This window comes from Oryza glaberrima, chromosome 2 (assembly GCF_000147395.1).
Source record: "Oryza glaberrima chromosome 2, OglaRS2, whole genome shotgun sequence".
Taxonomy (NCBI): Eukaryota; Viridiplantae; Streptophyta; class Magnoliopsida; order Poales; family Poaceae; genus Oryza; species Oryza glaberrima.
The window spans coordinates 8,787,477-8,804,712 of NC_068327.1; the positions used below are offsets into that span (position 1 = coordinate 8,787,477).

The 17,236-nt window shown below is 42.6% G+C and overlaps 2 protein-coding genes and 1 long non-coding RNA gene across 5 annotated transcripts; 1 reads left to right on the forward strand and 2 right to left on the reverse strand.

The window, feature by feature from the left end:
• The first annotated feature begins 5,566 nt into the window (after nt 1–5,566).
• Nucleotides 5,567–8,614, forward strand: LOC127764488 (probable polygalacturonase). Its single transcript, XM_052289372.1, has 5 exons — nt 5,567–6,043; nt 6,134–6,254; nt 7,100–7,274; nt 7,525–7,595; nt 7,725–8,614. Exons 1-5 carry the CDS (start codon nt 5,708–5,710, stop codon nt 8,351–8,353), a joined length of 1,332 nt encoding a protein of 443 aa, XP_052145332.1. The 5' UTR covers nt 5,567–5,707; the 3' UTR covers nt 8,354–8,614.
• Nucleotides 6,238–9,604, reverse strand: LOC127764489 (uncharacterized). Of its 3 annotated transcripts, none has more exons than XR_008015886.1 (5): nt 9,348–9,604; nt 7,420–7,615; nt 7,173–7,313; nt 6,743–7,029; nt 6,238–6,471 (listed from the first exon to the last, which is right to left on the reverse strand). It is a non-coding gene; the product is annotated as an uncharacterized LOC127764489 (long non-coding RNA). The 3 variants fall into 3 exon arrangements; XR_008015885.1 differs by having other exon boundaries at nt 7,420–7,618; XR_008015887.1 differs by lacking the exon at nt 7,420–7,615.
• A 4,284-nt stretch (nt 9,605–13,888) lies between these two features.
• Nucleotides 13,889–15,194, reverse strand: LOC127761939 (uncharacterized). The gene has a single exon (XM_052286275.1). It carries the CDS (start codon nt 15,148–15,150, stop codon nt 14,119–14,121), a length of 1,032 nt encoding a protein of 343 aa, XP_052142235.1. The 5' UTR covers nt 15,151–15,194; the 3' UTR covers nt 13,889–14,118.
• Nucleotides 15,195–17,236: the final 2,042 nt, after the last annotated feature.

The window sequence follows — 17,236 nt, forward strand, 5'->3', positions numbered from 1 at the left end:
ATGAAACTGTTTTTTTTTACGAGGCCATCGGTACTGATAACAATCCGATCCAGGTGGGGTTGGCCGAGGCCCAATAACTTAAGGTTGCTCGGACCCCAACAATTCTTTGGCGCAAGCCCAATCTCCCTAAAAGACTAGTCCAATAAGGGAAGAGTGGCTCGCTAAGCAAGGTGGGATTATTCAGAGGCTCACACGGTCGCCGCCCGACTTTAGCGTCTTTGCCAGCGGGTAATAGTGGAGGATGTCCTCATCAGATACCAACAGAGGATGCGAGGACTCCACAAAAACATGGTCCCCATCCCTTCTCCACACATGCAATCTGTCTATGTGGACAAACAATGCCATTGTGAAATGACCTTACATTCTTACCCAGCATTGAGCTTGGCGTCAAAGCAATGTTTTGTTGTGTTTCGCTCCTTCCAAATTTCGCGGTGGCTACTAATATCTATTGAATTGATATGTTCTAAGGGCTGGGCGTGAAATCCACATGTAGGTAGGCTGACTTGTAGTAACAAATAACGAGGAGAGTATATATGCACTTTTGAACGGAAAATCATGCGTGCGTTGAACTTGGGAGTCATATATAAGGACCACAATGCCCCTGCAAATGGACGAAGTTCCGTTTGTCTCCTACCTTTTGGACCTCAGCAAGAGCACTGTGCACAGCATCGCACACACAAAGCTGGCCATATCGGTGCATCGGCCATTGGGCCTAACAGTGTCACATGGCCGTCAACAAACGCCAAGCGACCCACCGCTAAAAACACAACACACGGCCGTTTTCAGTCGGCCGGCTTGTCAGCCAGGATGTGTACAAGCAAAAGGTCCTGCATATGTGGATATTAGTGAATTTCAGCCATGCATAACTTAAGCCTACCCTAATGGATTATATTCATGCTACGACATTGTCAGGTGTATAGGAATTGCTAGATATATCTTAGATGATAAAATTACTAAGAATCTCAGTCACATTAAAACCTAGCACTAGATTGAGGGAAGAAGGGGAGGAACTCACCAACAATAATGACATGAAAGTCCGCCAGAAAAAAAACCTAGAGTTTAGATTTTGGGGCGAGGGGTGACACTGGGTAACGACTACACCAGCACGCGTGCTGGGTGCTGGGGGATTGGCGGTGAGGATGGTGGAGGCCGTAGGACTAAGAGGAGATCGTTATAATCTCTTTTTCACTCTTGTTAAGTATTTTTACTTTCCTTTTTCTAGAATAAACAAACTTTAGAGAAATAACTAAATAATTCTCTTGAGTTTTCCTTCCATTTGCTCAATTTCGTATTTACGATTTCTCCTATTTAGCTTCTTTTTTTTTTTACCATTTCAGAGTTTTCCCTTGGTCTAAATTTGTTATCATAGGATAGGTCAAATCTTATCCTAGGTAGGATTATTTTGGGATGCATGTAGTAGTTTTTTTTTTGATAATTTTCTTTAAAAAAACAAAAGCAGTGCCCCAAAGAGAGTGAAAACTAACCAAGATGTTACAGGATTTCCATATAAGCACTTAGTTTTATACTGCATACATTAGCTAAGCACAATTTAATACAATATTTAAGCAGTTAATAAGTTTTCCGTAGTCAAAATTGTGTTAGCCATTTTTTAGCAAATAAGGCTAGAGTTGATTCCTTTTCTGGTTTTTTGGTTGGGAGAAAGCTGTAATTTTATCTTGCAACTTGTATGCGAGGACGCTTTGATTGAGTAATACATTTCTTTCTTCCAAAAAAAAATGCAGCAAATTAAAACCCAGGCACCCAGCCTAGAAAAAAGGCACTGTCGACGCTCACCAGTTGATGCGATGGTGACTGTGCAAAGTGCAAAGCACACCATGCAATATAATGCAACATCACAAGAACGCAGGATGATATTGGCTCTGCTGGTCCCTGCTTGATCTTCTTTGACGTCTCGTCCATTAACACGATAAACCGCTCGCTCACACAGAAGATTCCACCTGCTGCACAGTCGCCCCCACCTCAATTCCTCCGATCCGTGAACCCCCAATTCCAAGAAAGAACAAAGCAAAAAGTCTTTTTCTATTTTACAAGGTAAAATATCTTTGCTCTTTCATGTTAAGGGTTAAAAAAAGAAAAGTGAATTACACTTTGTGTTAGAGGAGATAGCGCTCCAGTTTTGAGCAGCAAAAGAGCTGGAGCTCGAGTGAGCTTAGGGAGGATGGGTGGGGATTCCCTGGAGTTCACTCCGACTCCACCCGATGGATTTGATCAAATCTCAGTCGTCTCTGTATAACAACGGTTGGGATGAACTAACTAATTCCCACTAGTTTTTTTTTCTTCATCCTAATATTTGTAACAAATCAATGAACACTATATATCTATATATCTAAAGAATATACAAACTAATTTTACTTGCATAACCTAGAAATTTCATGGTTCATCCACAATATAAAAATTATATTGGGCTTGTGGCTCTGATGTTTTAGCAATATGCTTGTGTGTATATTGTTTATGCATGTTTGCACGTACTAAATGTTTAACATAGTTCTATACATGACCATAGCTTCTTGTTTGGAGAAGAAGAGAGCGTGCAAACTTTGTTAATGTTGTTGGCAGAAACATACTCATTAGGAACATAAAAAGAAGAAAAGGTAAGTAATTTTCATTCAAGCATATGTGATTGAGGGAGTTAATTAATATAAGTTAATACGTGGCTTCATCTTAGCCATAGGAAACAATTGATGTCATGGATTTGGTCAAATCCACCTGGTGAAGTTATAGCTAACTCTAGGGGATCTGGACCCCATGGAAACCTCCCCTTTCTCGTTTTATTTTTTGCCATAGAGCCAACTTTTTTTTAAAACTAATTTTTTTTGTTGCCAAAGAGCCAACTTTTTTTTGAAACTATTTTTTTTATATTTTCAATAAGCATGAGTAAAAACCCTAGACGGGTTACAAGAAAAGAAAAATAACCACCAGTTGGCTGAATACACAAAGCACACGCCACAACTCGCTAACAACTAAAAACACTAACAGAGCCCAACATAAAGTGTCGATTCCAGACTTGACCACGAGCAGCATAGGAGGTTCTGACTTTACAATCGTGTTATCGTTGCCAAGCTTGCCGCCAAGCGACATAGCAACTCTGACTTCAAGATGCAACATCGATATCTAGCATGCTGCCAATGATCAAGAGGCCTCGACATCCCACAATGGACTGCCAGAATGGTCAAGCGACCTTGATACCAAAGAGCCAACTAGAGCTTGAGCTTAGCCTGCTCTGCTTTGCTCAGACTTTGTTTGGTCTGAGAGGAGAGCAGGAAGAGACCTAAAAGATATGGATAACAGGTTGAAATAGAAACATTTTTGTTAACTTAGCTGGTTGAAAGTGAAAAGTGTTGTTAAACACTAGTCCAAGCTAAAACATTAGTAAAAAAAAGTTGTCCAATATGCAATTCACCATATTCATATATGTTATGAGTTGTTTAGAGTAAATCTTTTTTTTTCTTGTCATGCATATGCTCACACACCACTACATATAAACATCTGAGAGTATGTCTTTTAATAAATTGAAAGCCAATACGCACATGCCTAATATTTGTAGACATATTCTATTTAAGGAAAATAAGCCTTAATGGATAGTCAAACCGTTGTACTCTTGTGCATCTCCTATTCATTTCGGAGTAAATTAAATGAGCATAGGGAAACATCGCACTTGTGGAGGTAAATAATTATATACACATGGGTATTGCTTTTCAATAGAAATTTGAAGAGTGCATGAAAGATTACTAGTGCGTGTAGTGGTGCATCCGCACGTGTCTCTCCTATGTAAGCCAAAAAAAAGTGAATGCAACTTTTTTATTTTTCAATAAAGGCAATCGTGTTATGTCACATTGATCATTTTAAAAAATGTCTATTGATTAGTACATTATATTATAAAGAGAAGGTTTGCCATTTTAGCCAACAAAGCTTCATTACCATGTTGATCAAGAAAGAGTAAATTTCATATAATGTATCACGTAACTATAGATTTAACATTAAATTTATCACAAAACTATAAATTTAAGGTGGAATATCATAAAACTACAAATTTATAAAACTACAAATTTATAGTAACAAAGTTATCACAAAACTACCGATTGCCAATTTAATCACAAAACTTGAACATTTATAACTCAAATATAACATTAGTGCTAAGAATTTAAACTTCAAAATCTATAGTTTTGTGATAAATTTATTACTAAATCCATAGTTTTGCGATACTTAGCCTTAAACCAGTAGTTTTGTGATAAGTTTATGTTAATCTGTAGTTTGTGATACATTACCTTAAATATATAGTTTCGTGATAATTTAGCTCAAATATATGTAGTTATGTGAAATTTACTCTTAGAAAAAGAGAGAAAGATTTACACTATCCGATCAGGGTGAGTCTAAATTATAATAACGATATAGATTTTCTCAATATAGTTACATAAAAAATAATTATATTTAAATTTGCTTTCAAAAATTGTTGCTCTAGGAAAACGGCGTGGAGAAATCAGCTATTGAACTTAAATAGTACTCCCTCCGTTTTTTAATAGATGACGCCGTTGACTTTTTCTCACATGTTTGACCCTTCGTCTTATTCAAAAATTTTATGAAAATGTATAAGATACAAATTACACTTAAAGTACTATGAGTGATAAAACAACTCATAACAAAATAAATTATAATTACATAAATTTTTTGAATAAGACCAATGGTCAAACATGTGAGAAAAAATCAACGACGTCATCTATTAAAAAACGGAGGGAGTATTAGTACGTATGTACAATGTATAACAACTCAGTCATCTTACACCTGTCTGAATTTAAATTCTACAATCTACATGGCAGAAGTCCATATTTTGCCCATGTATATACGTTCAAAACATAATACCAGCTGGAGTGCATGTAGAGATCTTTTAATTTGGTCCATGCCATGCTGATAAAGCATGTTTCTTCTACCTTTGCTCACGATCCCAATGGCTTTAATTATGTACCACGATGAGAAAGCATTAGATGCAATGAAACGCAAGAAAAAAGAAGATGATAAAAAAGCAGCAAATGAAGGGCCCCTGCCTCTACGCCAAATCTGGTGGTAGATCAACCGCATGACTGTCATGTTAATTAAGCAAGAAATTCCCTTTGCATTTCATCTCGGTAGAACACCTGCCTAGCTTTCAAATAAAAGGAAGGAGATTACCTTACTAACAGCATGGGAGAGGGAGAAATTTTGATTTTTATTTTTACCATTCTGACACACCTGAGTTGAAAATTGCGAAATGGAGCAGCCATTATATATGAGCATGCAAGATCTGAATAAAAGCTTCACTGCTTTCACTGGAGACCAAAACTGGCTCTCTTTCACAAGACATTCTCCATTTTCTTTCTTCTCTTCACTCACACTCACACTCACAAGAGAGTAAGTGAGCTAGCGAGTCACAGGTTTGCTCCAAAGCTGAGCCACCCCATCCCATCCTCTGGACTCATCTGCTTGGCTCCCCTCACACCACCCTTGGATTCTTGCACTTGGGAGCAAGCTATAGCTTTGCTTTGCCTTCCTCTCTTCAACCCTCACTCTCAGCATTGTTAAGCTCAGGATTTGGCCACCTTTCTCCTATAGGGATCACACAAACACCGGTAGAAAAAAGCTCTTCTTGGGGCTCTCTGCTTGGCCTCTCTCTCTTTAGTTTAGCCGCAAACAATTTCCTCTCATTTTTTCTTTGATGGCCGCGTTGCATGGGCATGGCTTCGCGGTCACCGTGCTACTGGTGGTGTTGTTGGTGCAATGTGACGCGGCGGAGGCGACGACGTGCGCCGGTGCGGTGCCGGCGAGGCCACGGCCGGAGACGGTGTCCATTGCCGAGTTCGGCGGCGTGGGCGACGGCCGGACGGTGAACACGTGGGCGTTCCACAAGGCGGTGTACCGCATCCAGCACCAGCGCCGCCGCGGCGGCACCACGCTGCTCGTGCCGGCCGGAACGTGGCTCACCGGCAGCTTCAACCTCACCAGCCACATGACCCTCTTCCTTGCCAGGGGCGCCGTCCTCAAGGCCACACAGGTCTCACTCTCACCTCGCCATCGCCATGGCCATGTTTTTCTTTTCCTCTCTTCTTCTTGGTGGTGAGTGGTGTCGTTGACATCGACGCAGGAGACGAGGAGCTGGCCGCTGGCGGAGCCGCTGCCGTCGTACGGAAGGGGGAGGGAGCTGCCGGGGGCGAGGTACACCAGCTTCATCCACGGCGACGGCCTCCGCGACGTCGTGATTACAGGTGAAGAATTGAAGCTCAGCTTAGCTCAGCTCCGGTATTTTTAGTTGTTGTTGCATGGTGGTAGCTTCTCTGCTGCTCACTTTCTCCCCTGTTGTTTTGGTATACTGTGTTCTTGTGATGGTCTTGATTGTCAATTCTTAAGTCTCAACCAACTAACTTTGGTCTCCTGGTCAGAGAATATTCAAAGAGACATGCATACATCCTGCAAAAAAGAATTCTGCACACACCGAGGAAAAAAAGATTATATGATAGCATGGGAGTGAGTGACTAAAGGAAGACTACTTTGTTGCTTACACGCATCAGACATAATAGGGTAATAAATAAAAGGAACCGAAAAGATAATAGACCTAGTTAACGCAACTTTAGATAAATAGTAGTAAGGGATTTGTCCATCATGGTTAAAATATGTACTCTTCCATGGTGGTTTGTCAGAGGTTTGTTATTTTAAGGTTTAGGCCATTACTGAGAGATTTAGAATACAAACATACCTTGGTGGGTAGCACGGTGGACGACCTGTTGTCGGTAAAGTTGAATCTTGCTCCTGTTCCATATCTAGTGGATGTACATGCATGCCAAGAACAGGAAATGGAACAGTGAACTGATTTGATTCTGTACCACTCTGGTACAGTTTACATCACTTCTACTATTAAGTTGGTGACTGGTTTAAGCCAGCATTATATGCTCAAGCAGACAACAAGCAGTCAGGCTTACTCTCACCAGGCAACTGAACTAACTGTGCTCTTATTTCGTCTGTAGCAATTTTCTCTGACTGTTCCTGCAAAAGAACTCATTAAGATTGATGCAAGTAATTAACATGTCAGATTTTTTTTATATTAAAAAAAAAGGTGACAAGGGAATCATCGATGGACAAGGTGATGTATGGTGGAACATGTGGAGGCAAAGGACACTTCAGCATACCAGGCCCAACCTTCTGGAATTCATGCATTCCAGTGGCATTCACATCTCCAACATTGTTCTCAAGAATTCACCCTTCTGGAACATCCATCCTGTTTATTGCGAGTAAGCACACGCTTGAAAGTTGAAATGTTCATCTCCTTCCTGCAAAAATTTGTCACTGCTTAATATTTCTTTCAGAGCAATGTTGGAAGGCCGAAAAATAGTTGATATGTGAAAATTTCAATACAATCCATTATGGAATAGTTACCAGAAATAAGAAATCTTGTGACACAGCTACAAAATTCTTGAGAATGTTCAGTTTCAAATGCCCATTTATGCTGAAATACTGATCCAATTCATTTTCTACACCCAGCAATGTGGTCATAACCAACATGATGATCATCGCACCACATGACTCGCCCAACACCGATGGAGTTGATCCAGGTATGCAAATTCATCTTAAGCTTCTGGCACACAAACAAACCACATATAAATTGATTAATTTTTCTTTGCTACATGCCTGACCATCCAAGAGTACATGGAACATGCTAATAATACTGAATCCTCCCACAGATTCTAGCACCAACGTATGCATCGAGGACTCCTACATCTCAACCGGCGACGATCTCGTGGCCATCAAGAGCGGCTGGGACGAGTACGGCATCGCCTACGGGCGGCCGAGCTCGGGCATCACCATCAGGCGCGTCAGGGGCTCGTCCCCCTTCAGCGGCATCGCCATCGGCAGCGAGGCGTCGGGAGGCGTCAGCAACGTGCTGGTGGAGGACTGCAGCATCTTCAACAGCGGCTACGGCATCCACATCAAGACCAACATTGGGAGGGGCGGCTTCATCAGGAACATCACCGTCGACAATGTCCGCATGAACAGCGTCCGCAACGGGCTGCGCATCGCCGGCGATGTCGGTGACCACCCTGACGAGCACTTCAGCCAGCTCGCGCTGCCCACCGTGGATGCTGTCAGCATCAAGAACGTGTGGGGTGTCAATGTGCAGCAGCCCGGGTCGATCGAGGGGATCAGGAACTCGCCGTTCACGAGGATATGCCTCGCCAACGTGAAGCTGTTTGGGTGGAGGAATAATGCAGCTTGGAAGTGCAGGGACGTCCATGGCGCGGCGCTGGGTGTGCAGCCGGGGCCGTGTGCAGAGCTCACGACCAGCCTTTCTTCAGGGTTCTGCAGCTATTAGTGTGATCCAGTTGTATAATGTTTTTTGATTAGAAAGGTTGTGCTTGCTTTTTTTTAGGTTTGACTGCTCCCTAATTGTGGTTGGGATTGATCAATATGTTAGGCTTGTGCTAATCAGTTAAGGAGTTTTAGGTGTCTTTTTGTTAGAGAAAGGTTTGGCTTCTAAGTTGTCAGTCTGAGTGCAAATATGTTCTAATCTGAATAATAAATCCCAGCTTGTGTGAGATTAATACTCCGTCAGACTTGTGATCAAATGAGAGTTGAATGTGCACATTTTTACTCCTAATTTATCTGTTGGCTGTTCCACAAACAATTCTAGGGTCATCAGAGGCGGCTCAATGGATGAGGAAGGAGGCTCTCTGCAAGAGGCGATTAGATTTTTTTTTTTTTTTGAGACCAAGAGGCGATTAGATTGGGTCTACTCAATCAGAACAAAGGATATAATCCAACAGCTAACCTACAAAGATAAGTCAGTGTGTGTATCAAAAATTGGAAATGGATAGGATATGGTACAAGCACTGATCGAAAATTCCTGTTTCGTTTGTCAGGTACTCCTATATGATTGTGATACTGACATAATATGTGCTACTAACATTCTCATTTGGACAATTTCTACTCTGATAACTGTACTATACTTTAGGAAATGTGTTCTGAAAACTGTGGCAGCAAATCTTCCAGTTCATGATCCTAATAATGATAGTTCAATCAAAGACACTAACAACATCTAAAATCAAGATGTAAATGGAAACAAAAACACTCTGGACAGGATAAAACAAAGAAAAAAGGGCTGCGCTTCAAAAGTAATACTCCCGGGATAATGTAATCCCTAATCTTACTGCTCTAAATTAAAGCCCCTTTTCCACTGACGATGATTAACAAAAGCTAATCCCCAGATACTTGTTAAACCTGCTATTAGTCCTTGCTACTTATGCATCATATATATAATATCCAGAAATTTTAGTACTCTAGCAGATAGTATGATTCAGCGTTCGTACCCATAGGGTTAGCTCGCGATCAGATCTCGCAGGCGCAGCGCCAGCCTAGATCGGATCTCGGCATCCATCTCGATCCCCCTAATCTCTCGTCTTCATCCTCCTCGGCAAGCTCGTCGCCGGCCGGATCGAGCCCGAAACGGCGCCCGGATCCAGCCGATCCGCCGCCTCCGGGGATCCCTCCATCGACGGCGGCGGTGGGTGGGGACGGCGGGAATGGGTGGGTGGGTCCCGCTCGTCGGAACGGGACGAACTGCTCACTAGTGGGCCCCAAAAATGCCCAGATGGGAGGAGAGGTCAAACGGGCTGTTATTGGGCCGGGTCCGTCTGGCCACCTCGATCTAATCCGATCCGTTTAATTACGGTTTCTTTTATCTCTTATTTCTATAAAGCTAATGCCCACTAAACACCTAAAGCTTAACATGCAAACATAGTATTTATTAGCACTCCTAAAACATACAAACAAGTATGCCACATCAACCTATTAAGCACACAAAGCTTAACATGCAAGCCTACAGTAATAATATCTACACTTTATTTTATTTTATTCTAAAATTAAACATACACATGCTAAATTATCATTCTCAAATTATTTTCATAATATTTCAATCCAAATCATTTCATCATTTCTCCAATATTCTAACATGTATCCCGCAGCAAAGCACGGGTTATCGTCTAGTTATTATTACTAGGAGTATCTTAGACTAAACATTAGCTTGATTAAGCTCTCAACTACTCCATAATAATAACATTACGACATGATGATCCTTTTTGTTTGAAACTTTACAACACGTACGATCTTGGTTTGGTCAGTCTGGAATGGCCGGTGGTTCCCTTGTCAAACCCAAATTGCGCACGCAATGACGTATATATATCAGGAATCAAATCAAATGCTCTTCCGAGGCTTAAAAGATTCATCGAATTTTTAAAAGATAAAAAATGTCGGGGGAAAAAGAGTGACCTTACCATTGGTTAATCAAGCATGGCACGCATTTTTCTACTCTTGTGTTCTCCGTCAGGTTCGCTGATCGATGTGTGTGTCTGATGTACCAAATTGTTAGTGGTATACTAGTTTTTTTTAGGGGATTTTTTTTTTTTGAGGGGAAGTTAGTGATATAGTTGCAATCAAATGCTGTTAGCCGGAAGGATAAACAATATGTGGGTGGATCGTTGACTCAAATCATCGTACATCTAGCTGTGTGCACGCTCTTGTGCAGAGATGGCTCACTGATAAAAAAAATTATGAGGATTTGTTGTACGACAAACATATACATATGGAGTACTCCATGAAGAACAACCTAACTGTACACAACAGAATAGTATTAACCAAACACATTCTTCACTTTGGCCTTGTTTGAATCCTCTGGGCTATTAAATATCTCTATGAAATCTTACTATTTAGAAGTATTAAACGTACATTACTGACAAAACCCATTCCATAACCCCTAGACTATTTTGCGATACGAATCTATTGAGGTATGTTAATCCATAGTTAACGGATGATCACTGTAGCCCACTGGTGGAGAAGGAGTTTTTACTCCCGGTTCGTAACCCCCTATAGTCCCGGTTTTCCAACCGGGATTATGAATCCGAGACTAAAGATCGCTATTTTTAGTTCCGGGTGAAAAAGCCGGGAGTAAAAATCCATTTTCAATCCCGGTTGGTGTTACCAACCGGGACTAAAGATACTAACACCAACCGGGACTAAAGAGGCTAGATCCGGTTCCTACTTTATTCTATTCTTTTCTTTATTGTTTTTAATATATTGATTCACTCTATCCCATCCCAAAATCCCAAATCAATCATCCCCGAATAGTCTCCAAATTCTCAAATCAATATCTCTAAATACATCACAAAATCTTAAAAAAATTACATCACAACTTCTACAAAATTCATGACAAATACATCACATATTCACATCACACACAAATCAAATACATCACACACAAATCATTTCAGATCCGAATCACATATTGTCAAAAAAAAAGAAAAAAAAGAAAGAAGACGAACGGCTCGCCACCTCGCCGGCCGCCGGCCGCCGCCGCCAGCCGCCCGCACACCGCCTCGCTCGGCCCTCCGTGCGCCGCGTCGCCGCGCCGGCCGCCAGCCGCCAGCGTGCCGCCTCGCTCGGCTCTCCGCGCGCCGCACCGCCGCACCGCTGCGCCGCCGCGCCGGCCGGCCGGCCCTCCGCGCCCCGCCGTTGCAGAGGGAGGTGGGGAGGAGGGAGAGGAGGAGAGGAAAGGAGGAGGGAGAGGAAGAGATAAGGGTGACTCTGTGAGGAGATGAGTTAAAAAAGGAGAGGAGGAGATTGTATTGATCCGATCCGCGTGCAACTATCCCGCTTATGTCGACTTTTTTCACGGTTGGTGTTACCAACCGGGACTAAAAATAGATCTTTAGTCCCGGTTGGTAACATCAACCGGGAGTAAAGCTTATATCGATCTTTTTTCCTGGTTGGTGTTACCAATCGGGACTATAAATAGATCTTTAGTCCCGGTTGGTAGAGCTTTCAAACCAAGATTAAAGATATTTTTAGTCCCGGTTTTTAATATAACCGGGACTATTGTGAAATCTGGTGGATCGACCAAAGATGGTTTCTCCACCAGTGAAATCACGGATGATACAATCACTGCTCGCGCCTTCTGCTGTCGGTGCTCCATTTAAACGCGGAAGTTAACAGTAATTTTACATGAACTCATTCTTTTTAAAAGCATAAAGTGAGACTATATAATACCTCAAATTTTGTGTGTGTGTGTGATAATGTTTGCTGAGATGACAGTTAATTTACGCATAAGCCCATGAAGGATGGTAAAACCCAAAAAAAAGCATTATAAGCTAACGAAGATGTTATCAAAGAGCAAACCCGAAAGGGACCTCCTAAAGATGGAGGCTAACACTACTGCCGAAGAGAAAGAATACGAGAGAGGGGTTTGCTGTTCAGCAACTAATTTAATCAGCACTTTATGAATGAATTCAATTATAATGAAGGGCTTGTTTAGTTCAATGTTAAAAGACAACTTATCATTTATTGGTAAAGCCAAAATTTGGTGTTTAATTTAACACCTTATCAAATTTTGGTATATAGTTTTGTGAATAGAAGTTTGTAGAGAATTACCCAATATTGGTAGAAATTGGGAAAGTTGCGATGGTAAAAATCTTGTTTAGCTTGTTACTTTACTAAAATTCAGCAATACCAAAATTTGGTTTGGTTGATTTTGACAACAAATTGAATAAGCCCAAAATGTCTGTAATTTTCTTCAATCAAAAGGAGGCTTTGGTGATTGAACATAGGGAATATCGTCAAGAGTATGCGGGGAGTTCATATATGCCCGCTTCAAAGTCAAGATGAAATATCGCAAAATCTATTTCGAGAGGCATCTCGATTTAGAATTAATGAGCGACACGGACAATTACGTGAGAAGCACTAGTAGCGTTACAGACATGCATGCAAGTAGTTTATGCTATTAGGTTGTGCATTTTTTTTTCTTCTTATAAAATTTTCTCTTAAATTACTTATTCGATCTATAATCCGATTACACCATTGTATTCGTTGCAATTAAATCTTTATATCAATATCTTACATGATAATATTATGATGAAAAAACATTTATGTTGTAAATTACTTTTTATTATATATGTAAATTACTTTTATCTTATATATAAATTACTTTTAGATTTGATTAAATTACTTCTCGTAATTTCATAATGCTTTGAGTTGATTACTTTTATTATTTTTTTACTCAATTCCATAATTTGTGCTGATTAAATTTAATTTCTAAATAGACTTATATTTTTATTCCTATGATAAATTTACTTCTAATATCGTAATAACTTACTGTAATAACTTACTTTCATTTTATGCTAAGTTACTTTTATGATTTATGTAAATTACTTTCAGGCTTTATTAAATTTACTTTCATAAATGTATTTACATGAAAATCTTCTCTACACTTTTGAATTTACTCCACATAAGGTTCTTACTGGAACTCACTCATAACGTAATTACTTCTAATGCTATATAGAGTTACTTCTATTACATAGCTAAGTTACTTCTACAATTTAAATAAATTACTTTTAAATTAATAAAATGTTTTAATTTATTCAACAGGGATCTCGTTTTGTTATATATTTTAAGTGGAGTACAAGGATGCAAATAGATCTTAAAAATAATATGTGATTTACAAGTGATTAAAGAGGTAAAAAACATGCACTATAGTACTTTTTAAGCTAAAAAGAGATTTAAATATAGGATGGAGTGATCGCTGCTTTAGGCAAACCAGAGACCGGTCGCTGTGTAGTTATGTCCATGAAATTTAATTAAGCAGGTTAAGAACGCCCCTGATTTCAGGAAATCTTGTTGGTGACTGCCAGAATCAAGCTAGCTTGTCAGTCGTCTGTTTTCAGCTGAGTATTCATGCACGCAATCTTGTTGTTGCCTCTCTGCGATTTTGATCGTAGCGGTTTTCAGACAACTGAAATGGTTTATATAGCGATCGAGCAACATTTAATTTGTTACATAGAAACATGATTAATTAATGCACGCATTTGAAATAGGAGAACAATTTATTAACATCCGTGACACAAACAACAACATGAACACTCGGGATAAGTCGAGAGTACCACAACACAAATACGGTATACGAAATACATATACGGCCGTAGAAAAGTAGAATACACAGCAGCCATATGAATCATGAATGAACTCGACACAACAACACAAGCAGACGATGGAGAAGAAGAAGCAGCGGCAAGCTAGGCTGATCGATCGAGAGACCTAGAAGCGGTTCACAAAGTCCTTGAGCCAACTCATCACCCCGCCTTTCTCCTCCTCCTCGCCGGCGGCGGCGGCGTCCTCCGCGCGGTGGCGGAAGCTGAGGTGGTGGTGGTGGTGGTGGAAGCGGCAGCCGCGGTGGTGGTGCATCCTGCTGCTCATCAGCGCCTTCCTGATCCACCGCCTCGCCATCTCCTCCAGCTCGCGGTCGTCGTCGTCCTTGTGGTGGTGGTGGTGGAAGCGCTTGGTCCTCATCTCGGACTCCTCCTCCTCCTCGTGGTGGTGGCGGAACCGCTTCATGGGCGCACCCTCCTCGCGCTGCTCGTGGTCGTCTTCGTGGTGGTGGTGGTGGTGGTGGCGGCGGCGGTGGAAGCTGATCAACCGCTCCACGGCGGGCGAAGCCTCGTCGGCCTGCTCGTGCTCGTCCTCCTCGTGCTCGTCGTGGTGATGATGGTGGTGGTGATGATGGTGGTGGTGGGAGCGGCGGCCGTGGTGGAGCCTCGCCATCTCATCCTCGTCTTCCTCCTCGGCGGCGGCTACGGCGGCATACTGGCGGCGCGAGTCCGGATCTGGCTCCGCGACGGGGAGAACCACCCCCTCCTCCTCCTCCCTGCGCTCCTCGCCGCGGGTCGCCGGCTCGACTGGCATCTCGAACACCAGCTGCTGCTTCTCCTCCTTGCCATGGAATCCCTCCCCATGGCGATGGCCGCCGTGGCGCATGTGGTGGCGGTAGCGGCAGTGGTAGCGGCAGGGGAAGCGGAGGAAGCCCTGCTGGTCCGCCGCGTCGTCGTCGACCGGGATCACAGGCCCCTCGGGGCTCGCCGCCGCCGCCGCGGGCTCGTCACGGGCGGCGGCGGCGGCGTCGAGGTAGGGCGGGACGATGGCGACGGACGTGCCGGCGGCGTCACCACCATTGTGCTCGACGTAGGCTTCACGGTTGGCGTAGGCGGGGGCGGTCTCCTGATCGGCCTCGCCGTGGACGACGCGGCAGAGGGCGACGAGGAGGAGTGCGGCGGCGACGGCGAGGCGGGCCATGGCGGCGAGAGATCGAGCGCGGCGTTGACCGACGAGAGGAGGCGGGGGGCGGGGGCATTTGCTTTGTAGGCCGCGGGTGGGGGCCCCACTGATGGGCTGTATGGTTGACGTGGCACTATCTGATTGGTTTAACAAACGAGTTCCAAGTTAAACACTCACACGGGTTAGCGGATAGTACGTTGCACTTTGACATTTTGGCAACTTGTAACTCACGTAGAATATGTTGTACCATATGCATCCGAATAATTCAGGAAAAGGTCCGCGCATATTATGCGGCTAAAATCATTATATTTTCTCTCATATAATAGCATATATATGTTCTAAATGTATTATTCAAATATATTAAAATGGCAACATAATTTAAAATTTTGTACTAACTTTACGAAACTATCATGTGTAATATTCATATTGTATTTTATATACGTGTTAGTTATTAATTATTTTCAATATCAAATTTTAGTTATTTATAAATTATATTCCTATCTGAATTTCAATATTTCTTTTTTTATTCTGAATTTTTATTTTCTGAAAATTGTATTTCTATATAGACTCTAGGCTCTTCTTCTAATATTATTTATTTTTAATACTGAATTTTTATTATTTCTAATTGTATTTCTATGTAGACTCTAAATTCATCTTACAATATTCAATTTTTAATCTTGAATTTCTCAGTTACTTCTAAATTGTATTTCTATATTGACTTTAGACTCTTCTTCCCATTTTTTTTCAATTTCGAATTTTATTTATTTGTAAATTGTATTTTATACTAACTCTAAACTCTACTTTTAATTTTATTATGTTTATTCTGAATTTTAGTTAGTTTTAAATTCCTATATGGACTCTGTACTCTACTTCTCATATTCCTTATTTTTAATTCCGATTTTCTATTATTTCTTAATTGTATTTCTATATGGACTCTATACTCTGCTTCTAATATTCCTTATTTTTAATTCCGAATTTCTGTTATTTCTTAATTTTATTTCTATATGGACTCTAGTCTCCTCTTCCACTATTCCTTATTTTTTAATTCCGAATTTCAACTATTTTTAAATTGTATTTCTATATGGACTATGTTTTTCTTTTTCTCCGATTAATATGGTAATTTCTAGGCCGTGAGAGCGAACGTGAAGGCTCCTTTTTCTGTTCCTTTAATAAGTTAATAGATGATAGAAAAATATGTTGAGAGATAATATTCGATAACTAGCCCCCGTGTGTGTATTTCACTTCTAGAAAAAAGGTTTTTGCAGGCGGGCCAAATCCGTTTTTTCAGGCGGACCGGTGTTCCGCCTATAAGCAAACGACTGTGAAAATAGATAATTTTCGCAGGCGGGTTTGAGGTCCACCTGCGAAAATCAAATTTTGCAGGCGGACGGCATCTTCGCAGGCGGTAGATTCACTCGCCTGCAAAGCAAATTTCAGCGAATAAAAAAAAGACGCCCCACCACCGCCGTCGGCCTCTCCCTCTGGCTGACGACGGCTCTCCTCCTCCATCTGCTGCCATCACCACAAGGGTTGCTGCCGTCGTCGCATCGTCGTCGTCGTCGCGTCGTGGTCGTCGTCGTTGAGGAGGAAGCTGGTGGCGCCGTTGTCGGGTCGTCGTCATCCTAGCGTCGTTGGCACCGTCGTCGTCGAGGAGGAGGAAGCTAGGGGCGAGGAGGGAGCCGGTGGCGGAGACGGAGCCGACGGCGAGGAGGGGAACCGGCGGCGGAGGCAGGGAGGAGGGGAGCCGGTGGATCCGCCGCTTCATGGTGCCGCGAACGTCGTCATCGTCGTCGCGGCCGAGGCGAGCCGACGGCTCGCGGAGGCAGCGTCGCGGTCGTCGTCGTCATCGAGGAGGGCAGCCGGCGGCGGAGGCGGGGAGGAGGAGAGCCGGTAGATCTGCCGCTTCACAGCGCGCAAAGGTCATCGTCGTCGCGGCCGAGGGGAGCCGACGGCTCGCTGAGGCGGCGTCTCGTCGAGGAGGGAGCCAGCGGCGGAGACGGGGAGGAGGGCAGCTGACGACGGAGGCAGGGAGGAGGGGAGCTGGTGGATCCGCCGCTTCACGGCGTTGCGAAGGTCATCGTCTCACGACTGAGGGGAGCCGACG